Genomic DNA, 26,498 nt, shown 5'->3' on the forward strand with positions numbered 1-26,498 from the left:
TTGGGGGTTTATTTTTCAGTTACAGGAATAAACACAGTACTGTTTTTCCCTCATTCATTTATATCTTACGCTATCTCCTCGAAATCTGTCTTACCATCTGCTAATCTAAAAACCTAAATATACAGAAGAAGTAAACCTACAAGTGAAAATGCAAATCTTGTGTATTCGGTATGTTCAACACCCTCAGGCACGCTGTGTAAAGATCTGCTTATGTCACTCCTGCTAAGCTTAAAGGTGACCTGCAAGTGGAAAAAGCATCCCTTCAGTTTATTTGTGATGTATGAGAGACACCTAGGATGCTATCTTCCTGTCACATCAGCATGAAGATTTAGTTCCATCTTTCTCCAGTTTTTCTGAAAGAATAATGTGCAAGACACGACAACATAAGACAACAAATAAATAAACACAAAAATTCAGGCATGTAGAGCAAGCAGGGAAATACTCAAAGGTAGACAGGAAGCTAAAGGGCTCCATAAAGGCATTTCCATCTTGTATTCCAAATTTTGATAGGTTTCTGACAGGCACCGCTTGACAATACTACGAGCCACCTCTGTCACTGAATAGCTGCAGGCTCCAAATCACAGGTGCCACTAACGCATGATGTGGCAGGAGAAGCTGTTATGGCTTCCCATTGCTTGCTCCCTTCCACTTCACTGCTGGAGATCATCACCTCCACGCAGCAGAGAACCACCTGTTCCTCAGCCCTGAGCTCAGGGAAACTGAAATCGATGGATTGATGGGGGATGCCAGTGCATCTCGTACCCATCCGCTTTTCCAACGCTGTTATTTGGAGGAAAGTCACAGATATCTCAGTCAGTGCAAGTTAACTGGTATGAGACCGCAAAGAACATGACATTCTACTGGAAGCCAAAACCCTTCTAAAAATTACACTTCGTCTCATTTACATTTGATGCATTTCCATGCATGAAGACTTCAGAAATCAGCACCGACATCCTTCTAGCATTGTTCATATTCTGTGTGAAAACTCCATTCCAACACTGCCTCACTGAAGGGAAGAAAAAAGGTAGCTCCAGTGTTACTTAACACATACAATTCCTTTAGGACCAGTAAATTAAATGAAAAGTGCTAAACATCCAGTGTTAGTCCTTTAAGATCTGGCTTACTTATTTTTAAACAAATACATCTTGCTCGTTTACACCACACTCCACAACAATACAGCAGAAATAAACAACAAACCACCCCCAAAATCTCAGATGGTTGTTACATCAACGTAATTGGGTGAAGTAAAGTGAGCTGAACTTAGAAAGCGTAAGTGAAAAATCCTGGGAGTTTCTCACACTTCCTCCTCAAGGAAGAATTGCTGCTTAGCACCTTAAAAACCTAGCTCGGATGAAGAAGCCTTCCTCTATTCAGGGTTCTGTCAGAGCTACCAGTCTGTCACCTAAATTTCTTTGCTCCCATCACTGGCCAACAGCAGCAGCACATTCCGTGAGACCCTAAATAATAATAAGAGTTGTTAGCTAGAGAATAACACAGCTTATAACTTGCCTTTGTTTCACCAAAACTACTGTAAAGATCAGAGATCTGTTTTCCATTTAAGGTTAATTTGACAAAAAAGCCACACGCTTCCTTTTTCCCCTGAGCACCCAGCAGCATGCACCCTCACTTTCAAAAGAAATCATGTAGAAAACAAGATTCACAAGACTTGGCAATTGGTTGCTGACTACAGTCACAGGAATTAGAGTATTTGAGAGCCTCATCTTGTAACTTGTGGAAACAGGAGACGAGAACGTGCTCCTGATATCAGATACCCTCCTTACCTTACGTGTTGGCAATATATGCTCCAGAAGCAAATAGCCAAAACCTGAGAAGAGAGTTGGTGGGTCAGAGTGGTTCCCTTTAATTTGTCAACTCCAACTCTCCCATTCCTGCCCTGCCTTTTTGTATTTTTGAGTTTTTTGTTTTGTTTTCAGTTGTTTTTCTTAAAAAATGCTGTTTTTCTTTTTCATCTTTTGAAAGGATTGGAGTGCTTGAGAGAATTAAATGCTTAAACCAGCACTTCAAGTTCTACCTCCTTGTATATGCCTTAGTCAATGCATGGATTCTGGCAAACCATTTGGGTTTCAGGGTGAAACTCCTAACTCTACAAATCTTATCTGTATTGTTGGAGACAAACGAAACTTTACAGCAGTTGCAACAGTGGAGTGCAGCAAGGGGCAGAAGAGGAATGAAAACACAAGAAACTCCACTTTTTTTTTTTTTTTTTTTTTTTACCACCACCTTTGTTACCTTTATATTCTGCATATCTATTGCCAGATTCCTTTGGAGCCTATACACAATTTATTTTTTTTTTTAAATCTTTTCACATTCATCACTTATTATTTTGTAACGCTACTCCTGGCAACATAAAAGTGCTTTTCTTAAAAGTCATTGAAGAAAAAAAAAAATGGGAAGACATCTCCAAGCTGTATTGTCAATAATGAAAACTTAACAGTAAATCCACTTTCTTTTAAACATGCTGACGATTTCATGGCTTATCAATGGTATCGAGCTGAATTACCTGCCTGTAGCAGATCACACCAAGGAACAATAAATTAACCTAATGAGACACACAAATGATCACCTAGAGTTGCTTCTACTACAACTTCAGTTTTTAATACATTTCCTCAGGTCAGGTTTATGCACTTTTTGGTACAACCGGTATTAGATACTATACCAAAAGAGCAGGGCTGTTTTTTTTTCCCTCCATGTGATGGGAAGCAACTTTAACTCTGCAGATTTCCAGTGCACTTGCAGTATGCTAGCTGCACCAGCCAGAAGCCCAAGTCTTGTTTTTCGTGCTTGAACATTTAGGCTACATTCTGAACATCTCCAAAACCTCCATAGTTATAATACAGAAACAGTACAGGGAGATTTGGAAGAAGGAAAATCAAGTCACTACAGCTTAACCACTTCCCCAGCTAGCAGTTATAAGCAGTTGGTTTTCCTTCAATTACCAGAAATCTTCAACCTTAAAAATCCAGAGCAAGCAAAACTACTCTATTACACTAAAGCTCTAAGCAAAGACTTAGGATTTATTTTCTTTCCTTCAAGCACTGCTCAAAAAACTCGTCCTCCCAGCTTTTTATTTCATCCCTAATTACGACAAAAATTAATGCTGTGGTAAGTACTTCTCGACTGAACCGCTTCTTTGTAGTTTTCTTCTAGCTTCTTCCCAAATGTTATCAACTATTTGCAAACACCCTTGGCAGATGTTGCTCCTTAGCTGTTAGTTTCCCTTGTCTGCAGCTCAAACAGAAAAGATATCATTGGGGAGCTTCAGAATATATACTATTATTCCCCCTCTACTCAACAAAATAACTCCTCGTATCTGAAACAGCCATATTATAATCAGAAATGCTCAAAGAAAAGAAAGGGAAGATTCCCTAATGGAGCACGTGTCCCAGTTGAAAACTGGAACTATAAAAAGAGATGCATTTGACAGCCACTTCTAAAAATCATTACGTTGCACACTTATTATTTCTCACAAGAAACCACTGTAAAGAAGGATTGCTCCTCAATTTAGAGGACACAAACTGCAAGGCCTGCTTTTCTAACAGCAATTTGATATTTGAAGGTCATTCCTGCTCTGCAGTGCTCTTTGGTACCTTACAAGCTGCCTGCACCACCCTTCTCCATGCTCACACCAGTCCCTGCACTGCAGCGTTGGACATGGCTCCCTCTCTGCTTTTCATTTCATTCCCAGCAGAGACAAGCAGACTGCATGATAAAATGTCATCAAGTAATCAAACAACTAAATACATTTGGAGAAAAAGTCCTTAATAACAGCAATAATCTTAAGGGATTCCTAGACTGCTCTAGTAACCCGTGCTTGCTGTGTGAATGGCAATAGCAAGCTTGCCTCCTATGCAGTCCATGAAACTGTGACGTAGCAGGGAACAATGCAGAAAACAAACATCAGGAAGAAAGTCAGGAGCAGGGGTTTCAAGAAACAGAACTTCTTTTCCTGGAAGAGAAAGAAAGACATAAGGTGTTCATTTTTGACTCGAGCAATATAAACAGGCCACATCGTAACTGAACCTCTGAATCCGCTGGTGGCAAATGTGTGCAGAAAGGGGAGAAAAATACCATCTCCTAAATGTAAAAACACCAGAACAAGTAGAGATGGTCATAAACAAACTGCAAAAGCAGAGCTCCAATAGCTTTCAGATTCCAGAGCTAAGTTTCCCAATTCTCGTAGTTTCCTTTTAAAAAGCATGCAATTCAGTATTCCAGTAATTAAATCCAGCTGAGGGGAGTAATGGAAATCAAAACTCAACATATGAGTAGAGTAGGTATTTTCAGCCTCTCAGACATCTGTTCTCGATGTCCTGACACCATCTCAGATAAGCAATCTGTGAGAAACTGCACTGTATTTTTCCTGTACCAGCTGCTTTCTCTATTACTACTGACAGTTCCATTAAGCTTTCCAACTCCCTCGGTTGAGATACCTATCCCGCATCCCTTGCGTTCAATCTGTTCAAATGTCACTCATGAAAAATCAATTTTTCAGCCGAAGGGGAACAAAATCCAAAAAGGCTTTGTGTCATTAGCCTCATCTCCGAACCGTTTCTAATTTTTAGAAAATGCGACGTTTTCATGGCTGTTCTCTTCACTTGCAGATGTTTTTTGTTCTCTGCAGTTCACCTGCTGGAGCTCCTACTCCCCTACACTCCTCACCGCATCAAATGCGGGATCAGATAAAGAGGGAAGAATTGGGAGAGGAAGGAGGGGAGGTGGTTTCATACCATTTATCCGGTCCTACAGAAAATCTTCGCGTTGAGCTGCCAACCTCTTCGTTCAACGCAAGAAAGAGCAAGGCTGTACTTGGCATCCGCTCAGCCCTTTTCCTCAAGGCTTTAATTCTTCCATTTAAAAGCCAGCATAGATAAAAGATCAGAACCCAAACCATCAGGCAAACAGCTGTAAGCCGCTAGAGCTTGCTTAGAAGGTCTGAATATTTCCTGTGGCTCATCCCTCGCCTCAGGAACTCCCAGCAGAAGCTCTGTGCCCAGGAAGCGCCCACCTGAGCCCCCACCAACTGCGGCTGCCATCTGATCCCTCGACGAGAGGGGACACATGGTGGGGACAGTGCCAACAGCCCTCCTACACTGACAGGAGCACGGTGTGCTAAGGGGAACGCTCAGCTCTGGGTTTGAGCCATCTGCCAGCTGCTAGCCCAAAGCATTGCAAAGATTCAGGCTGCATTTCTGGATTTCTTTTGGCTGATAACATTTGAAGTGCCGCACTGAATTAATTAAGCTATGCCAAACCTGCACCCTATTCCTTCACCGCTGGGCCCGGGGGCTGTGAATTACTTCAATTTAGCTCAACAACTGACACCTGTCTGAGCTCCCAGGCACACACGAGGCTGTAAAGGTTGAAAAAGCACCTGATTAGCAGAAAATCACAGAATGAAGCTTGTGATTTCAGCCTTTGACCCCTGGGAAGGATGGGGCAGCTGAAGGAGGCTGTAAAGGTAAGAATAGCAGTAACTTGCTATTTTCATTACATTTTTACTATCAAAACATAAGACTAGGGAAGCCAGAGGGGTTTGGAACTAGCAGCCCTGAGAGCAAGTTATTTAACCAAGAGAAGAACTGAGGAATTAAGAGTTTCTGCTATCCCAGTCTTTGCTTGTGCTTTTCTTGTGATTTTCTTCTCAGCACACTTTGTTTTAAGGACTGCCAAGCGTAAGCAATTTATCTGAACAATATTTTATTTTTTAAACAGCAGAAGAAACTTCCAAGTTCCTCCAAACCTATTCCTAGTTTATTTTTAGACGGACTAGATTTCAAGTTGACAGATTTCCAATATTTTGTTGAAGCCATCTTTTTAACAAAAAGAGCCTGTCAAGAGGAAGATACCGACTGTACCGTGTCACAGTAACGCAGCCCAGCGGGGTTCAAAGCCTAACCACGTCCCATCGCTGGATAGCACAGCATACATCTTCAGTTAGCTGCCTTGAGTCAGCAAACTTTTATGGAGGTTGCATCGCAGTTCACTGACTCCTCTGCCAGACTTTCATAGTTCACCCTTGTTTTGCAACGCCTTGTCCTCAGCAGGAATCACTGCTGGGAGACAGCAACTTTCGGTGTTATTCCCTGGTATGGAGCTAAAAACATCAAGAAGGAAGAGACTTCCAGATGTATTAAACTTCCTGTAAGCTGAAAGACTAATGTTTCAATCTGAAGACCACAGCATCTTATAATCAGTGAGAGCCATTTGTGGATCTCGGTGTTACAGAAAAAAAAAAAAAAGGAAGGAAGGAAAACCTGTATTTTACACCTGGCAATGTTTTAATGAGGAAAAATGTGTTAATTAGGGATCAAGCACCTCTTCCTCAAACCTCAGTGGATTAAGTGCCACATTTGAGTCTTGTACAACTATAAGGAACTTGGGCTGTTCTCAGATAAAGAAAACAATATTTGATTATTATTTTTTTTAAGAAGTGCAATCACTATAAAATAGGGTGATAAAGGTTGTTTTTTGTTTCTTTTTAATAACAGTTGTGCTACAACTTGGCTTATTTTTACTGAGCAACATATTGCAATACTGACAAGGATACAAGCTGACTTAATTTAATCTATTACTGTGTGTTAAAATTATTAATAAACTTTAACATTGCCAACAAAACAGGCAATTAAAACAGTTTTAAAACACTTTTTTAGCCGAAATGTGCTTGTCTTCATCTAGATCAGAGTTACAATGCCCATGTAACCCTGGCGTATACAAGAACGTGGCTCCCTCGTTTTTTCTGATAACTCTCTCATGCTCATCCAGCTATTTTTGGCTTGCAGACCTACCCACATTACTCACGTAATTTACACGGGAGAAACAGTTTGAAAGACAGTTAAAAACAAACCCCGGAACACATAATGAGAGCTAATCACCACCTACGGAAGCAATAAACACCAAAATTTCAGAGGTAATTTCCAGGTGCAGAAAGGCACGCACATGATGCCAGGAGGCAGCAGTCCTCCTACCACTTCTTCATCCCTCCCTCGTTGCACACAGCACTCACACAACTCACCAAGGGTCTGTTCTCCAGCACTGTTCCAGGCACAATTTATTGCAACCTGTTCCGAAAGATTACATGGGCTATCCGATACTTTTGAGCAAACGCTTCCCGAACCCATCTGTTTGGTCAGTAATTTTTGTCAAAGTTAAAAACAGGTATTTTATTCCACCAAATTCGGTCTGCGTGATTACTGTACTGTTTATAGCAGGTGTTATTTTTCACTTTCACAACAACAATTTATCATCTAGGTTCCCTGAACTGAACCTCATGAATGCTGGCATTTCTCCCAATAGCAGGGTTCATTTAAAATATTATATCACTGACAGAACCTGTTGATGCAGAGATATTTATTTCATGCTCATACACCAGAGGCTGAAAACTCAACTAGGATACACTAAATCCATTTCTGTAAGTTGCATATATATTTTTTATATATATTTTTAATATATATACTTACATAAAACCAAAAAAAAAAATGTTAGAGGCAACTTAAGAAGATCTTGCTTTGGAAATTCTTAAGTCTTTCAGTCTTTGCTCTTCCCATCCGCTTGTTCTTCTTAGCTTTTGAGCTTTTTTTCTTTTTTCCTGCCCAATCTGTAGCCTACAAATCCCCAGTTTGAAATAATTACCATATCCAAGATCACACAGCATTTTCTTTACACATCATATGGAATAAAGTAAGGCATATAAAGAAGTTGCTTTCAAGTTCTCAGCATGCTGGCTCGTTTCCATCTCTTCTCCATCCCAACTAGTTCAAACAAAGCTTTGCAGAAACCAGACGTTTCTCCCAAACTGCATCATCTTAGGAGAGATGGAACTCTGCAGCTTTCTAGACCAAGAGCTTGCACTGGCCTTGCCTTTACTCTTAGGACCATCAATTCAAGGACTAAAACGAGAAGTTAAAGTTTCTGTTTGGGTCTTTATCCTGACAGTTGATACGCAGCCACCTTCACAACCCAGCATCTTGTCAACACTGTTTCACAGAAACATATGCATAGGATCCACACAGTCCACCCAAGGGTGGTTTCACCAATATGTTGTGAGATATTCAGCGTATTAGCCATGATCCCCCTGGAGACAGTGTATTTTGATTTGCAAGTAACAATTATTTCTAAAGACTTTGTGCTACATTGCTGCTTTACACCTATTTCTAAAAACATAATTCTGTTATATGGACAACAATCCAGATCCTCATTTTTAAATCAAAAATGAAGAAACAATACTTACGACCTTTAACGGGAAAGCAGTTAGCATCATCACATATGCTCCAACTCCCACATACCCAACGTTGTGTTTCAAAGGGCAGAGGTAAGTCTGGCACATTAATATATATCCAGGTGGGCACTGTCAGGAGCTTCCTCTGGCTGCTGTTCACACACTACTAGCCTGAAATGAGCTCTGCTACAGAAGGCGGTGGCGGAAAAGAAGCAAAAACAGAAAAATCCCCACTGTCCTACACGTTCTGCAACTTGGAAAAAAATAATTTCTCTTTCTCATGTGCCATTCCTAAAGGAAATATTAAAATTAAGAAATCAGAGCAAATTATCTCAGGTTTCTTAGGCTTCCTTCTGAATTCACATTATATGGTTTCTAGACCTTCTTTTTAATTTTTAAAAAAGGTGGTAAAGGTCTATCTTTGTACTGCTTTCAGTTCTATATCTATTTCCTTTTATCTACTTTCTTCCCCTTCCATGGCTCTCCTACCCTCTATCAATCTTCCTCCAGAAGCTTTTATTCCTTTTCTAAATTTCTCCTACCATTCCACACCTCATCTTTCTTCCCCTATTCTATTGCCAAATTACCCTTTCCTTACACTTACATAATGAAATTATAAAAAGTTTGACACATAACCCAACAGTCAAAAATCAAAGCCTACTAACCAGGTAAGACAAAACACAGTGAATGGAAGGGGAAAAAAAAAAGTACACCTTATGGTGTGGAAGGGAAACCTTCCAGCTGAGAGATCTTTTTCCTCTTTTTGAGAGCAGGAGCTTCTATAAAAAGCTTGCTCTGATAAGGCACCAAAAAACAACACCTCCAGGAGAGGTTTTTGTGCCAGTGCAGAATACCCAAACGCTTGCAGGAATGAATAATGCATTTTTTGCTTCTCTACCTTGCCTACATTTAGGTAACTTATTCATGATCCAGTTCATTTTCTTCCTCCTACGACCAGAATAAAAGCAGTATAAAAACCAGAATAAGACCTGACACGCCTCCTCCTCAATTCCCTGATGGCTTCAAATAATAGCAACAGACCATTGGCCATTTCCCCCTCCCCACATTTTGTTACAGACATCAGGATTACAAGGAGCAGAATATCTAGTTTTGCCTTCACTAGCTTAAACTAGTTTCTTTTTATGAGGAAGGTTTTCTCCATGCTGTCAAGCTAGAAACACAGGCACGCACCCCTCTCCTAGCAAGGCCAAAAGCAGCACTCTGCCACCTGGTGCCACCGGGTATTTTCCCAGTGTACGTGTCCCTTTCCATAAAAGCAGCCTCCTAACTCAAAGATGCAGCAACTGATAAGAGTTTGCAAGTGGCACTGTGGGTCATAATTGCATAGATAAAATAAACACTGAAGCTTTGTCAACACAGAGCCCCAATTTCTATATACATAATTCCTTTGACTTTTAACTATACTAGTTAAAAATACTCTAGACAATTCGTCTCATTACAATTCTTACCTGTGCCACAACTCCCTTCTCAAGCAAGTCAAATTAACAGCATTGACTTGCTTTTAAAAAAACTCCTTGGGAACCTGATGAAAGGCACGCTGTAAGGCTCAGCTCTTAATACCACAACAGGTAATCTCTGAAAAGCCGTGCAGCTGAAGCAAAGCCACCCTCCGGGTCAGGGAGAACTACATACTTGCTATACGAACTGGTAGTAATAACTTATTCAAAACCATTCAAAAAAAAAAAAAAAGTATTAACTTAGGGATTCAACCTACAACTATTCGAGCGATAGCCTGTGAGGTCTGTTCAGTCAAATACCTTGAGGCACCTTAAAATGCTGTGAAATGCTCCAAGCGTGCGCTCTGGACTAAGAGATGCACGGCAGCAACTGCATTTAGCCTGTAGGAGGGCCCTGAAACCAAGCACCAAGGATACAGCAGTTAGTAACACAGATCAGGGGAGTGCCAGCTTTTATTCTGAAGAATTGCACTCCAAATTGTGAGCTGCAATTTTATAAGAAAGATACTACCAGAAAAAAATGTTAGATTTCCCAAAGCATATAGCGAATGATTCACAAATATGAAGGTTCATCAATACAGACACTCAGTGCATCCAGCTCCTGTCCACGAAAAACAGTGGGAAAGTTCCCAAACCGAAGGAAACAACACTGTCAAAACAGTTTTAGAAGGATAAATGGGACAGACAGCCTAGTTTATTTTAGGCCTTTGAGCCATTCAATAAGATAACACAAGAGCAGATACAGTCCCCTTTTTAATAGACAAAGACATCTGAGCAAAGTAACTAACACCAACCACCATGCATGTACCAAAACCAAATTTCCTTCAGAAAGCCTGCTATGGTTTTGATCTCACAAGTTTGCCCCATAATATTAGCAGTGTTGAAGCAACACAGGCAGCACTGAACCTAAGTACAATACAGAAAGGAACACGAGACATTAAATGCATTGGAAAACAGTTAAAGGATGCAGCCAGCCTCAAAATATGAGGCTGAATGAGGATGTTTGAGTGAATGTCTTTCTAATGGGGTTCCTTGCCAATCAGTTCTTGGCTTTCAAGTGTTTAGCAATGACCTAGATGAAGAAAAAAAATCCATAAAGATTGCAGTTGATGTAAAAAAAAAAAGCTATCTTCAGCAAATAACACGCATTCCAATACTGTCAAAATAAAATCTTCCATCTAGAGATAATAAAGCCTTGATTACAAGATATTAGATTTACCTGCACTGACTCAAAAAAAGTTGTGTTTTTTTTTCAAGCAATTCTCCCAACTAATAATCAGTTTCACCAGCTGTATTTTTTAAATGATTGCCTTCTGTAAACAAGAAATTAACTACTATTTTTCTCCCACAAAAAATAAGGCATGCACGAGCCACAAGAGAGGCTAAGACTTATCATAAGGGACATGGAAAAAAAGTGCTAACCCTGGAGAGAGCATACTGCAGGAATACAGCTCCCAAGGCATCCCTTCATCACCTTCCTATAAAAAAAAAAAAAAAAAAAAAAAAAAGAGTGCTAAGTTTTCATTTTGGTGCTTCTGGCACAGTACTACCAAAAAGAGTTACTGGACATCAGGAGGAAAAGGTAAGCCACAGCTAACCGCACAAAGTTGTGTCCATCCTTGAAGAAAAACACTGACATATCCAATAATAATCATAATGATCATAAATGATTAAAATTGCAGGAAAGCCTGACTTGCAGCAAGAAAACTTCATTGGTTTAGATACCAAGAGACACACAAAAGATAACCTAGCCAGTCCACAAAGACTGCACAAGGAAATTAAATTTGATAAGAGGTTATCTTCAGTCTCATACACAGTATGTGCAACAAGGATTCGGTGAAACATCAAGGCTGACATATATTAAGAAAAACAGGCTATTTTTTAAGCAGGGAGTAGTTAAAGATAGTTCCAATGATGAAGAATTGTCTACCACTGGAAGAAAAATTCTCAGAAAGATAACCAGTGCAAAACACAAGTCTAGGTGGAATAGGAACCAAGACAAATTCCATGGCTTGCGCTATGTAGCTGGGTAGTTAAGGACCTATATTTCTCAACTATAATTTACCTACTAATTAAATGCCATTTTGGAAAGCAAAGTACAGTAGCATTTAGACAATGTCTACTGCAACATTTTTACATGTTAAATACTAAGCAAGCTTTGCCTCCTTGGATTGGGCTCTAAACTGTGCTCAGATATCTCAGTAGTATACCCCAAAAGCCTGTAAGAGCTAAAGCAAAGTGACAGGACTTGTGTAAAGAAAGTTGTTGAAGTTTATTAGGCTGAAAAAAAAGAAATTCAACATTTTTAGTTGACCCAGATTCAATACTTTTTATCATTTGTTATAAAATTGATTTTTAAAATAGCATTTTACATTAAGAGACAAGAGTCATGGTGATTTTCAGCATCCTTTTCACTTGAAAGGTTCAGCCTTTTAAATATATCATGAAGAACAAGGTAAGAATTTTACTATTACTTAGCCAAAGAGAAGTTAAAGCCCAAATGTTTTCTTCTTATTAAACAATTGTTTTAAAATATAAAATAATGGGAAAAATCTCTTGAATACTTCCCTTATGTACTTGGAAAAAGACCCCAGGCACATTACTCAGTTTAACAACTCACTGCCACTTCTACTTGAATACAATCTGTATCCCCAAACTGGTGCATTTTTAAGAGCCAGCAAGTGCGTGCGTGCTCCCTCTACCAACATTTATCTTTGTGTTGCTAAGCACAGAAATCTCCATTGAAAAAGATGGCAGTGAGATGAGCTGGTAATAACAAAACCCAGATAAGGGTAAGTGCTTCAGTGTTAGTGCCAACTGCCACTTCTTTTCACTGTCTGAAAGCTGAGTGTGACATCTGGGTGAAGGGAAGACCACGCTCTATTTTGCCTGTCACTTCGTTCCCTCTGGTACCATGACTGCTGCTCAGCTCTGAAGAGCACTTGCAAATCCCACTGGCTGGGTAAAAATGCCTGAGCCTCGTTAGTTTTAAACAGATTTGTCCTATGCTGTCATCAAGCATCTTATGGAGCAAATTATCATGCATTATATGCATTGGACTAGGTGATCTTGGAGGTCTCTTCCAACCTAGATGATTCTGTGAATTTATCCTCCGCACAGGCATAAGGAGCACCGACCCCATGTGTCACAAGCAGCTGAGGAGCAAAGGATTTGGGTTACCTGGCTGGGGACAAGAGAAATGTCAAACAGAACCCACATCACAAGACCATCCTTTTAAATTTCAGCCTGAGGTTCAAAGTTGTCTTCTTCAAAGTGTTTCCTTTGTAGGAAACACTTCAGTAAGCAACACTGAGGGGCAAAGAGACAGAATGATGGATTTCTTGGCCTGTCTTTTACCGTGTTAAAGCCTCTCTGTAACTTCACTCCTCTGTTCAACCAGCCTTCTCCGCCCTGCTAACATCCCTGGTTTACAGGCAACAGCGAAAGCTATTCAAAATAAACTAAGCAGTTAGTGATTAAGCCAGTTAGGTTTAATTAACCACTAACTAAACAAAGACAAAGTGCATCCTAACTGAAATTTTCATTTTCCAACAAAGAAATAAGGGATATACAATTGAAGAGGGTACTTTTTTTTTTTTTAAATGGTGACCTTCAATGATAAATACTTCAATGGGCAATAAATGCAATAAAGGGCAAAACGTTTCAACAGAAAAAAAAAAAGTGGAGAGAGGAAAAAAAAGGAATGTTTACATTTCAATGTAATTAGCATCTTCATCTAAAATAGAACTGATTTTTGACATTTTAAATTTCATGTTTATTTTAAATTAGTGACATACAACTAACTTTTAATAACAGAAGATATGTGGCTCCTGAGTGTTCAGCACATAAAGTATCCTTCTCGTGTGTTCAACAGAAATAAAATACATTGCTTGTAATTATTCTTCCTTTCCACATTGCCTGCTACTACAAACAGAACCTACATGTGAAAGGAAAAGGTATTTTATAGTAAAATCTATTTTGCAAGTAATATCTAGAACAGAATTATCAAAATGCCTTGAAAATTTTGAGCATTTCCTCAGTATTTAACTAACTATAACAAGGTTTCAAACTGTAAGGAACAGATTTCCTACAAACAGAAGAAAGAGGAGGTTTACCTCCTGTTCCTTATAATGTCTCCCTGTTCCCAAACTCTGTAGGTCAGTCCTGAAAGGCATTATAACACTACACAAAGCCACGTATAGATATGCCAGGAATACACTAACTCAAAAAGATACGCAGCAGAGAGGTTGGCGTTAATCCAATTCTCGTAAGAACACAGAAAAATTTCCAACACAACAAACTTCACAAACATTAAATAAGTTCAAAATTATATTCTCCTTCCCAGATATTGTTTATTGTTACAGTGCTCATGTCATTTAGGTCATATAAAGGTTTATTTCTTCAAGACAGACTTCCATCCCAGCAGCTACACCGGTAACATTTCTCCAGTAACCACCTTCTCACCTTTTACAGTGGAAAAAGGCCACAGTCCACTCCTGGAAGAACTTGAATGGTACCAATGTAAGAATCTGGGCCAGCTTTCACTGTCCTAGATTCTTTAATCTTTGACTTTCAACTTGTTTTGTTAAAATACACCTCCCTCGTGACACAGAAGAAACAAATATAAAGGCTGGGCTGCAGCACCAGCTATATAGTGAGTACCTTATCAAAACAGACACAAAAAGATTGCGAGAGTCAAACTCTTCCTCCCTGTTTCCATTTGTTTTTCTGTCCAGCTCTGCACTTCTGTCAAGGGAATTAAAACTGCAAAAGGTGTTAGCTGTCCCAAAACACCACAAATAGATGTGTCAATCCCAAAACTCTGCAAAAGGTGTAATAGCTAATTCAGAATAGAAGAGAGGAAGATTTTAATGAGTTTCTATCCTCTTTGGGGGGGAATAAATGATGACATTTCAATCGCTTTCTCTATAATATATATATGAAAATAATAAAAATTTTAAAAGACAAAGGAAAGGCAGATTTTTGTAGGCAGTATAGGATAAAACAGTGTTGACATCTTTTGTTGCCATATTTAGATGACTCCCTCCCATAAGAGCTGCAAAGAGAGAAGTGTAAGCTCTGGGAGCCAAGAAGTCAGCCCCTAAAATACAACAGGGAGCAGAGCCTGCTGGTTCTTCTGGCAGCATGCTGCTATTTGGGACAATGGAAATAAGGAAGGGCCTTTCTGTGGTGGCTATCAGATTGAAACCGTTCTCTGCCACCAAACAAGCAAAGAGACCACACCGCAACATTGCTGAGTCCACTAAAGAGAGTGTGAGTACAACAACACCTCAATTTGACCAAAAAACACCTTTTGTTGAGTTACAAAGAAGCCGATCCCCAAAAGTTGTGGTGGTAGCCACGCACATAATGCATATCGGGTGTGTTTCATGTGGATCAGTAACACAATGTGTTCCTTAACTGAGATAGGAAATGGGGACGGGCGAAAGTAATGCTTTACACACTTGGCCTACAGAATAATCTACACAGAGCAGTTCAACTCAGAAAAGCAAAAGCAATATCCATCAGCTGGGGCTCCATTTGTTGTTGTTACAAATCCAAATTTAAGCCCCCCCCAAAGGCGCATGATCCAGGGGCTTACACGTGCTTGTAGGACAAAACCCTACAAACAAGTACCGAAAACACTTCCAAGGAGAAAGCAGGGAGCAGGCAGCAGACCACACGTGAATTTCACACAACACTACTGATCCAGTAAATTACAGGATAACGATGCCACAGGCAGCCCGTATTTCATGAGTATCAAATTAACTCATGCAAAACAGGTTCCAAATAACACGAAACAATCCTACAGAGACATGCTTGCCCATTAAAATCACACCACTCCCATTTGTAACACCGACTGCCGCTCACCCGTAGATACAGAACACGTAAATCTCAATAGAAATGGTTTGTAACAGGACGTCAATTCCGAGAATATATTTGGTTAAAATTTCATAGAAAGAAAGAAAAAATAAAAAGAATAAATCACAGAATGGCTGAGGTAGGAAGGATTTTTGAAGCTCTCCGAGGAGGGAGATCCCACAGCCTCTCTGGGCAGCCTGTGCCACCACCCTGTCACCCACACCGTACAAAACGGCTTCCTGGTGTTCAGAGGGAACCTCCTGTGTTCGGTTTGTGGCCCTTTTCTCTTGTCCTAGCACTGGGCACTGCTGGTAAGAGCCAGGCTCCCCATGGCACCCTCCCTTTGGATATTTATGCACTAAGAACCTCCCAAGCCTCCTCTTCACCAGCACGAAGTCCTGTCCTCACAGAAGAGGTGCTCTGGTCCTTTGATCGCCTTGGTAGCCCTCTATCGGACTCTCACCAGTACATCCAGGTCTCTCTTGTACTGGGACAGGACTGGACCCACTGCTGACCCCTGGGGTACTCTGCTCGTTACTGGCCTCCAACTAGACTCGGCACCACTGACCACTGCCCTCTGAGCTGACCCTCCACAGGCTTTCCTTTCATGTTTGAGTTTGACCAGGAGCTCCTCGTTCTTCCATGCAGGCCTCCTGGTGTTTCTGCCTGACTTCCTCTTTGTTGGGATGCATTGCTCTTGAGCTTGAAGGAGGCAATGCCTGAACATTAAACCAGCTTTCTTGGGCCCATAGTACTTTGTCCCGTAGTACTCTACCAAGCAGATCCTTGAAAGGGCCAAAGGCTGCTTTCCTGAAGTCCAGGGTTGTGAGCTTGCTGCCCTGGGGATCTTGAATCCAACCATTTCATGGTCACATTACATGGCCTGTGGCAGACCCCCACTATAATGTCACATAGCCCCGTCTTCCCTTGAATCCTAACCCATAAACTCTCGACCAGCTCCTCGTCTCCCCCAAATGCCCTCCCTAAACAGCCTTCCTCCTTCCATTTCAACCCTCCAGCCCACTGTATCACAATGATCCCAAAAAGATCACAGCCTTGCAAAATACACGTCTCTAACTCATCTTGTTTATTCCCCATGCTGTGTGTTAACGTACAAGCACTTAAGAGAGGCAACCCAGCGTGTCGTGTTCCTACAGAGCATTTGGGGGATTTCTCCATAATGCTCCCTTGTAGGCATTTCCTTGGTAACCAACCTGCAAGTGCTGGAGGTGATTCTGCTTCATCCCCACACTGTGATCCCTCCCTGTCACGTCACCCCATGCCCTTTGCTCAGCAGCCCTGTGTGTCACTCCTCCATCGGGCTGCTGGTTACCTTCTCCCACACCTCCTTCCTAGTTTAAAGCCCTCCTTAGGACGTCAGCCATCCTACCACCAAAAATGCCTTTGCCCTGTTCAGGGAAATGCATCCCATCTCTCCCAGGCAGACACTGATCCTCAAACAGGGTACCACGGTCACAGAACCCAAAACCCTGCTGCCAACAACAGTTCTGCAGCAAACTGACCTGTCCTGACCCGAAATGCCCCAGTGTCTCAGAACAGACACAAATGTTCTCACATCAAAGTGTCTGTGTTTTAGGTTCAGTTTTGCTCCTTACATTCACACCTGGGAAAATCCACAGAAAGAGACTTCAGTGGAGACACTTTAAATGCCCTTGATATCTTTGCAACAAACTGCCTCAAAACAAACAAACAAACAAACATCTTTTCCTTCTGCTTGCTTTAGGGGGAAAAACCACCTCACTCACTTCCAAATCAAGCTGTTCCTGAACCTGCTACAACAGAACAAATAGATGTATTTAGTAGTAGACATCAAACCCTCAAAAATTCTTAAAATAAAAAGTAATGAAACTCTCAAGATTGACTAAATTTGAGGCCTTCAGTTCCTGCTTATCACTGCAGTGTAATACTTCAATATTCTTACTTGGTCACCTCATCCAAAATAAGAATATCTTGCACACTCCTGTAAAAAACAATTGATAAAAAAGTGACACTAATTTATTACAGTTCAAATGAGAAGCTAAGAACTTCTTTAGCATTTTAAAGTTTACTCTGCACAGTAAGTGCTGGATAAATTTGGAAAGCCTTTCTACTTCAATACCTCATGGCAGAAACTAACATTAAATACATTTGAATTATTTAGACTAATGGCTAAGGCCCTTCAAAGAACATTCCAAATCCATGAACAGTTTCCACTTTATTTTTCCATTTTGTTTCTATCCACGCCATCTGGCTGTATTGATCACGAGGTTAAACAATCTTGTGTTTTTCCAGATGAAGTAAACTCAGAACTAATTTGTACAATCACTCAGCAACACACGCACTCTTGATCGCTTTGCACGTGCCAGCCACGAAATCGGTGACCAAATCTTACAGGCTGAGCCCTGATCCACAGAAAGGGCAAAGAGAAAATCACCCACTAACCCATGCATGGCTCCTTATTTATTGCACCTTGTAATAAAACCAACTTTTGTAACCTCTAACTTGCAACTGTTTTGTTTAGAATTCCTATCAGACTCCCCATCCCAAGCACCAGATACACAGAGGGACCAACAAGCTAACAAGCCAGCAAAGTTACTTAGCACAAGAGCTCTGTATCATCATAAACCACTTGCTCAAATGGCCAGAGTAACACAAAATAAAATTGGCAATCGACAGAGCATTATACAGCAGCATGATAAGAAGACCACTAAGAGAAAAACAGTATTAATTTCCAAGTGCTATGGTGGAACTGTTTACATGCCGTTTCTCTCTTTTCTACAACGTTTTCAGATAAAAGTTTCTCAGACGGATGTAGATTACACACATTATTTTAAACTCTGCTTTATCAGAGACCTAATCATTGGTAAACGATGCCTGAAAACAGCAGACAGGCAGTTCCAGACACAAAAATTTATAAGAAAAGGCCTTTATTTTGCAATTTCATCAGACTACCTGAAATTGACCTTTAAAACCACTCATGTGATTAGACAGAGTTACTGTTTCTACAAAAAGAAACAGAGGTACTAAGGAGAAAAAAAAATGAAGGGGGCTTTTAATTTTCAGTTAGGCATTTTAATATCAAAATGCGCTTAAAAAACAAACAGAACAACGGGAGGACTGCATAAATGAACACAGAGGAGCCCACCTGCAGGGCGGGAAGTCCAGCAGGAATCCACCACAGCGCAGCAGTAACCAAGGGACAGTCGAGGGCCTTCTCTGTGCCTACACTGAAGCAGCCTGGTTTTACGGAGGCAAGTGCCTGTCCATATCGTACCTGACACGTTCGTTATCACTCGTAGTACGCATACCTGTGGAGGGCCTCCGGTGTACGGAGTTAGATCAGCTCCTGAAACTTCCCAAAGTCTCGCTGCAGAGCTCCTACGCTGATTTAGCACCACGCGAGTCAGCATCATAGCATCCCCGGCATCTGGGCAATTTAATTCTGTCACTTACAAAGGCTTTAAAATCACTGTCAGCACACCGCAGACAGTGCCGTTCCTATGTCCTGACTGCTGGCAATCACTTCATACAAGCAACAGCGGGTTTTTAAGTTTCTCGTTTCTTAAAGGCTTGGGGCTGGTCCTGCAAATGTTCTCTCTAGAGCAGCTGTTTCTCCTCAGAACCATAACAGGGATGCCTTATGTTAAAAAGTTGAGATTTATATCCTCAACCATCCAGTAAGACAAAGAAGTAAAGCACTAATATGAAATCTTCTCTCTCGGTCTCAAGAGACCCCAGCACAGCACTAACTCTGGTCTGGCCGTGTCCCTGCGTGGTGCTGAGGCACCACATTTGCAACCAGACCTTCCCCAGGATTTGCGGGGATGCCCAGCAGCCTGCCCACACCCACCACAGCGGGTCAAGGCAAAGGAGGGCCCGTCCAACGCGAAGGGCATCGCGACAGAGGAGAGCGCACCCTGAGCACACAGGTAACCGCTTCCTCAACGTCCCACCCTGCAGCAAGAAAAAAAAACACCCGTAACAACAGTCACAAGCGTTGGTTACACCGGGTAACTTCCCAGATGGGAACTTCGTGGGGCAGAAATACAGCGGGAGCCGTGACAGGGGCGACACGCAGCGAGCCCCCCCCGGCCCCCGGCCACTCCTCACGGCCGGGCGCTCTGCAGGAACGAGGAGGAGAAGCCAAAGGAGGGAAGGGGAGCACCGAGGAGCAGGGAGGGCACTGAGGAGCCCCCAGGAGCCCGTCCCGAGGGGCAGGGAGGAGCCGTGAGGGCACGGAGGAGCCATCTTAGGGGCGTCGGGCCGGTGCGGGCGCTTTACCTGCTCTGCCAGCCCTGCAGGAGGTTGGTGTATTTGCTCAGCGTCCCTTCCAGCACCGGCTCCCGTCTCCTCCCTCCGCCGCCGGGCGCCTGCGCTCCCGCCGGGCTGGCCGCTGCCGAGCCGGGGCTGCCTCCCCCGCCGGTGCCCCCGGCTCCATCCAGCCTCCCCGCGGCCGCCGCCCGGCCGGGCAGCCCGCGGCTGGCGGAGGAGGAGGAGGGCGAGGAGCCCGCCGAGGTGGGGCGGCTGCTGCTGCGGCTGCTGCTGTTGCTGCCTCCTCCTCCTCCACCACCTCCTCCTCCACCTCCTCCTTCGCCCACCACCGCCGCCGCCTTCTCCATGGAGCCCCGCGGCGGAGCCTCCGAGCCCGGAGCGGCCGCGGCTGCCGCCCGCCAAAGCCCTGACTCACGGGCGGCGCGGAGAGGGGCGGCGCCCGAGGGAGAAGGGGCCGGGCAGGGACGGGCAGGGCAGGGCCGGCCGAGGGGGAACGGCCGCGCCGCCTCCCCGCGAGGTGCCCCAGGCGGTTGGGCGGTGGTGGCGGCGCTTGGCCCCGCACCAAAGAGCCGGGAGGCCGCGGACCCGGCCTCCCCCCCTTCCCCCCCCCCCCCCCCCCGGCCGCCATCTTCGTGCGGGGGGCGGCGGGGGGCGGCCTGGAGATGGCCGCGCTCGCACGGCCTGAGGCGGCCTTGGGGGGGGGTGGGCACAGGGTGAGGAGGTGCTGAGGGGTTGTGGCTCGACCTAGTCCTGTCCTCACCCACTCTTCACCTAAATAAAAAGTTAAGGGTTAAGTCACCTTGCCTGTGGATGGAGGCTCTGTCGTTGAAGGGCGCTCGGAGAAGCGGAGTGGAGCCAGGTGCACGCTGTGGGGTTGCGTGCCTTCACATCGAGCCTGCAGCTGGCCCTGCTGCACCAGCCCAGTGCCTTGGTGTTGTGGAAACATCTGTCACCACAGCGTGCCAGATGCATAGATATTCTTGCTGACATTTTACAACTGGAGACCTGAACTACGGAGGCGCTCAGCGAGTCTCTCACCAAATGCGAACCAAGCTTCACTCCTCCGCTTTAACCTCCTGAAAAGTTTTGCCATGTACTAGAGATTTTCGGAGTGTACCAAACATCAGGTGCTCTCCTATGTTCTGCACCTCTGAAGATACTCAAACCATCCAAATTCACACTCAGTCTCCTCACAGAGGCCTCAGTTCCCCACATAAACCAGCACAGACGAGATAGCTCCTTAACTTAAGATTCTCCCAGTTTTCTCCCCAGAAAATCCCACCATATGTGTTGTGGTTGGGTAGTGGCAATGTTGGGCAACTGGATCCTGAATTTTGGGTAGTTAAACTTCTCATGTTGTAGCTAAATACCAAGGCACTACCGTCTGGAAATCTGAATTGTAATTTAGTATTCATTGGGGGAGCGTTTAATGTACATCTCCTGCAGCACAGACAAAGATTATGAACTTAGTTATTCTTTAAAACAGAAAATACTTGTGAGCAATTTTCCAAGTCAGAGCTATTACTTAAGATGTACATGTAAAATTCCCTGGTCATTGTTTACTACGGACAGAAACTCCCTGACCACAGTCTGAAAATCCTGATTCTCAGGAGGCTCAGCTCCATTACTTTGATGACCACAGTTTTCAGAAGACATTGGAATGAACGAGGTGTGCTCTTTTGGAAAACTCACACCCTGCTCTGGAGATAAGCATGAAATGCTTTCATTTTCCCTCATAATCAGTTACAGCTACAGCCCAGAACAGTGGAACAAAAGCTTTAGTGAAATAACAGTGCCACCACCACAGTCTCCCACCAACCACCTCAGTACATTGTGTTTATGTTCTATATTACAAAGAATGATCATTTTCTGCCTTCCATAGGATTTATCCTAAGAGAATTATGTCAGGAAAAGAAGCTTCCTCATAAAGTTATAGAGAAACCTTTTTTTATCGTTCTATACAATAAAACTCAAATAACAATGGTGTGGCCATTAGGGAGTTTTTGCAACGGATGGGACACCAGGCTCTAAGTAGATTGTGTCCTCAAGAGATTTCTGCAAAATCTCAAACCACTCTGCACTGCTGCTATCACATTACTGTGATGCGATAGCATAGAAGGTCCTTTTCCAGATCACCAACTAGTTAACAGATGGAAAACAAAACTGAGTACTAAATGGCCATTTTTCAAAAGGAGGGAAAACGCTACCCTGAGTTGGGATGTACTTTACTCAGCATCTTCCTAAATCACAATTCCTGCATTCATTTATAGTTAAAAAAAGAGCCAACTCCAAAAAAAAACAGCAGAAGGATCTCAAACTGGTGACTAATTTGCTCATAAAATGGCAACTGAAACTCAATGTTTCTAAAAAAACGAAGTACAGACATGGTGAAAAAAAAGCTTTTACTACACATGCATAATGATGATCTATAAATTAGCTAAGGCCTCTCAGGAAAGACATCTTGGAGTCATTTTAAACAGTCCGCTGAAAAACCCATCTCCATGTTCAAGGGTAATCAAGCAAACAGCTGTGATGAGCTCATTAGGAAAACAGAAATATCAGCATGCGGCTATATAAATGTATAAAAAGTACACCCAGTGCCTGTATGCTCTGCGTTAATAATATTCCTTCAAAAAGGGCAGAATGAGAGAGAAAAGGTATAAACCTCAGCTTTTGTACAGCAAGAGAACTAACTCAACAGGGTTTTCAGTTGGAAAAGAGACAACCAGTGTGCAAAATGGTATTCAGGTTAACAGGAATGATTTTTCACCGTTTCCCACAAAACAAGAACTACAGGGCAGCTGGTTTAAAATAGGCACAAGAAAATACATTTTCACATGGTTTGTAATTGTGAAACTCATTACAAGACGGTTTTGGATGCCAAAAGTCTAGAAAAATTAAAAGAGCAATTTGACAACCGTTTTTGAAGTATGTTTAAACAATGTTGACCAAAGTGTTTTGGAGGTATTTGAAGATCAGAAAGCCCCTAAACTTCTGATGTTTTGAGGAGTGTTTACTCTATTGACGAAATAACACTTGCCCTGCTCTTGATCCTTCTCTAAGCACCTACTAGGGGAAGGAATAAGGCACTGGACTAGACAGAGCTTTGGTTTGACCTATAATTCAGATACTAAGGATTCCTTCCCCTTGGTTAACCAAAGGTCCTTTTGATTCAAACGTTGGCATTTTACGCTGCTTTTGCATTGCATTTAAGCACGGGACTATATTACAACCAACCTCCACATCTCTTTTCCTTCCCAGTATGTGCATACTGTTGTGATCTAATGGAGCTGGACAACCTTTCATGGCAATCTTGATACCAGTGAACCCCTATCCTCATTTTTTTAAAGTCATTAATGTTCTCCAGAATGACTGAACCTGTTCTTTTTCGTTGGTTTTTCTTTACTAGCTAATTGTCTGTACCAGTAGAGCTAGACTTCCCAGTAACATGCACTGACTTCGTCTGATGTAATACTGCATGACATATGCTTCATTACCAGTATTCTTAATTAACTATTTATTAACAGAGACCTGCCTAATGAAGGCTCTCACTGTTTCCAAGGTAACACATCCACTACTGTACTGTCCTCCTTTAGGATGTTACTTCCACTCTGTGGCCAAGCCAAAATTTTGCCTCTTTCAAGTACCCAAAGAAGCAACATTGCTCATTATTTATCCCACCTTTTAGAAAGTAAAACATCTGCTAAGATAACACATTCATCTCTGTTTTCCCTTACTGGGAAACAGAGAAGTTTTCCCATTCTGCGATCCTTTGCTAAGCCACAGAGTTTTAGCTTGCAGAACAAGGCCATCTCACAGCCCATTTGCTGCTTTCTGTTTCCTGGTCATCATGTTTGGGGTTTCTATACCTTTTTAATGCTCCCCTAACAAATAGTTTTCTATAATTACTTTCCACGTTCCTTTTCTACCTCTTCCCCTTCCTCCCCACCAGATTTCCACACAACTTCTAACAATCATAATCAGCTTGGGCAGGGGATCTACACGTTCTGCTGTAACAACAGGGTCTACCGAAACTAGTTTTGCCTGGTCTACATTCAAGCATTGAACCTATTCCATGGAAATGACACAAGGTTGGCTCAGTTTTACCACCTCCTCCTTGCCCTACAGAGTTCTCATGAGACATTGCATCATTTTCCATGAGCTTTAGAGACTCAAGCCACATGTCACTAAATTGTAAGCAACACTTAGGGCAAAACCATACCACCGTGCACCTCTATCACCCCTGCCTATGTCTGTCAGCACTGGAATCATTCAGACACAATCCCTAAAGTTTAGTTTATAGCAGTCACAGCTGTGCCAAGGCTGCTCTCACTTAAACTTCCCCAGCTGTCCACAGCAACTGCCCCAGAGTGAGTGCAGCTGGCACGCATGCAGCAGGTGGGAACAGCGTGCAGCAGCAGCATGTTCTCTCGTCCTTCCTCAGATCCGTTCCCACACATAACTCGACTTTTGAAGGTCTACAAGAAGCAGCGACCCCTCTAGTCTGCCCCTTTTCATTGCACAGGACGGAGTCGTAATACAATTATTGTGTTCTACCTTACCTAATGGTTTCACTGAGATTTAACCAGCATGCCGTCCATGAGTAAAACGCTTCTGACCTGAGGATTTCAAGAACACAGAGAAGCTACCATTAACTTTGCAGTCTGCCAACTTTACCATTAGCTTTACTGCATCAGTATGCACTTTATCCTCCCTCCCTGGTGCCCGTAAGCCTGCAGCGTGTGCTAAACATGCTTCTTTGCCACACTTTGTCCTGTTGTCAGCAGCTTCTCATCCAAGTTTCTCCTCCACCGACAGAACCATCCCCCAGTTCTCACTGAGGTTCAAGCTGGTGACAGGGAAACAGTCAAAAAGGACATGGCATATGGCAAAAATACCCAAACTGCCTTGGCTGCCAGAAACAATCTAGTCTGGGAAACACAGACCTGAGTGCAGTGTAATTCACTCTGCCACAACACATCACAAATTCATTTGGATGGAGGTTCGTGCTGCCACAGCTAGACTTGTGATAGCTTGTTTACTCACCTAGGGTGCACTGCTCTGTAATTTGCAGGTTAGACCAGTTGAAACAAAACCTGATTGAACTGTCTGTGAGCTGCTGGAATACAAAGTTTGGGGTGGTCAGGTGGAGAGAATATCCATTGGTATTATGTATGTTTGTATCAGATGTCATCAAATGTGCAGAAGGAAGTGCCCTGTGCTATAACCATGATGTAAGGGATTGTCTGCATAGAGTCAACACTTCGTACTGCAACTGGAAACAAGTAGGAAGCGAGGGCACAGAGAAATAGGGTGAGTGTAAATATCACTGACACTATATTTACTGTGTGTTTTAGCTAGTGGGAACAGCCTTATTCTGTGCCAACTAATGTTTGAACAGTTGTTCGAAGTAGTGACAAATACAGTTCTTTAAATAGATTCTTTCATACACCACGTTCTGGAGAAAACACGGAGATTATTGAGCATGACCTTCTAGATAAATGAACTCCTTTTCAGTTTGTTGCGGAATTACAGATAAATGTTGATTTATGAAATGTTAACACGGTGCAGGCATTTCTATCTGCCGTTTTTTCAGCTGTATAGTTAAACATTTAGGGATTTGACAAATACACTGGTCCACTAAGGGTCAAGTTCAGATTTAAGATCAGACGGAGTCTATTCAGTGCTGCTTCCCTCTATCACATCTCAGACTAGTACTCAAGCTCTTTTTGTACCCTTTTTTGGTTCCAGTGGAATCTGTCAGACTTCAGCACTTATTACTCATAAGGCATGGTGCTGTATCATTGTAAAATCACCCAGCTTATTGTCCATCGACCTTCTAAATGAAAATAGCTGTGCACCCGTAATCCTACACCTAATTTGCAAAACTGTTTTTTGGGTTTTAAAAGTATTTCTATAGAGCAGTCATGTTACAGAGTGTGTACTGACGGATAATACAATGCTAGCTTATGCAGCTTGCGCTTTGATCTCACATTCCAACAACAACAATATCATTATTTGATAATAGCATGCAGCATCTTATAGCTGAAGAACAGTCTCATTCGAATTGAACCAGTCTCTAAACCTCTTATTCACCCACAGCAGAGCTGCATTTTACTCACAACATCCTTAAAAGTGTTGTCTAGGTCGTGTTAGAATCCACCTCACAATGGCATGACGGATTAAAAAAACAGGAACAAACTATGCACTAGAGATGAAGAACATGAACGTTCAGATTTTTTGGCAGTGAAAAGGGGAGAAAATTTAAGTTAAAACTTTCTAAAACTACTTATGCAGAAAGTACTTTATGTTACTAATTTCTGACTCCATTCTGCAAGCAGTTTCATCTACAGAAACCTAATTGGGGAAAAAAAATACAAGTTTTGGATGCAACATGATTGTCTCCTTTTTAACCTACAAATCTGCAGGAGAAATACTGGTAGGCAGTTCAATACGCGTGATGGAAATGCACAGGCATGCCAAAAGACAGAATGTATTTGAAACACTTTCTGAAACTGCTGAACTTTGTATTAAAACAAGCATAAGTTTCAGTCCCTTTTTCATAACAATGTTTTAGAAGTTGGGCAGATTGTCAAGATTAAGGCCTACTTTGTATGAGTAATGTTAATACAAAATGGAAGAACATTCGA

At 42.4% G+C, this 26,498-nt stretch overlaps 1 protein-coding gene across 3 annotated transcripts in view; it reads right to left on the bottom strand.

Moving 5' to 3' along the window:
- Window positions 1–20,291, bottom strand: part of OSBPL10 (oxysterol binding protein like 10) — a 110,775-nt gene extending 90,484 nt beyond the window's left edge. Inside the window, exon 1 of one of the 3 annotated variants that reach the window (XM_068674459.1) lies at window positions 19,858–20,291. In XM_068674459.1, coding sequence (XP_068530560.1) covers window positions 19,858–20,195 — 338 coding nt within the window. In that variant the 5' untranslated portion in view covers window positions 20,196–20,291. Of the gene's footprint in view, window positions 1–4,748; window positions 4,850–19,857 lie in introns of those variants that run through there. The other 2 variants (XM_068674458.1, XM_068674460.1) reach the window with 2 other exon arrangements.
- Between the last annotated feature and the right edge of the window lie 6,207 nt (window positions 20,292–26,498).

This window comes from Anas acuta, chromosome 2 (genome assembly GCF_963932015.1).
Source record: "Anas acuta chromosome 2, bAnaAcu1.1, whole genome shotgun sequence".
In the NCBI taxonomy this organism is placed as follows: domain Eukaryota; kingdom Metazoa; phylum Chordata; class Aves; order Anseriformes; family Anatidae; genus Anas; species Anas acuta.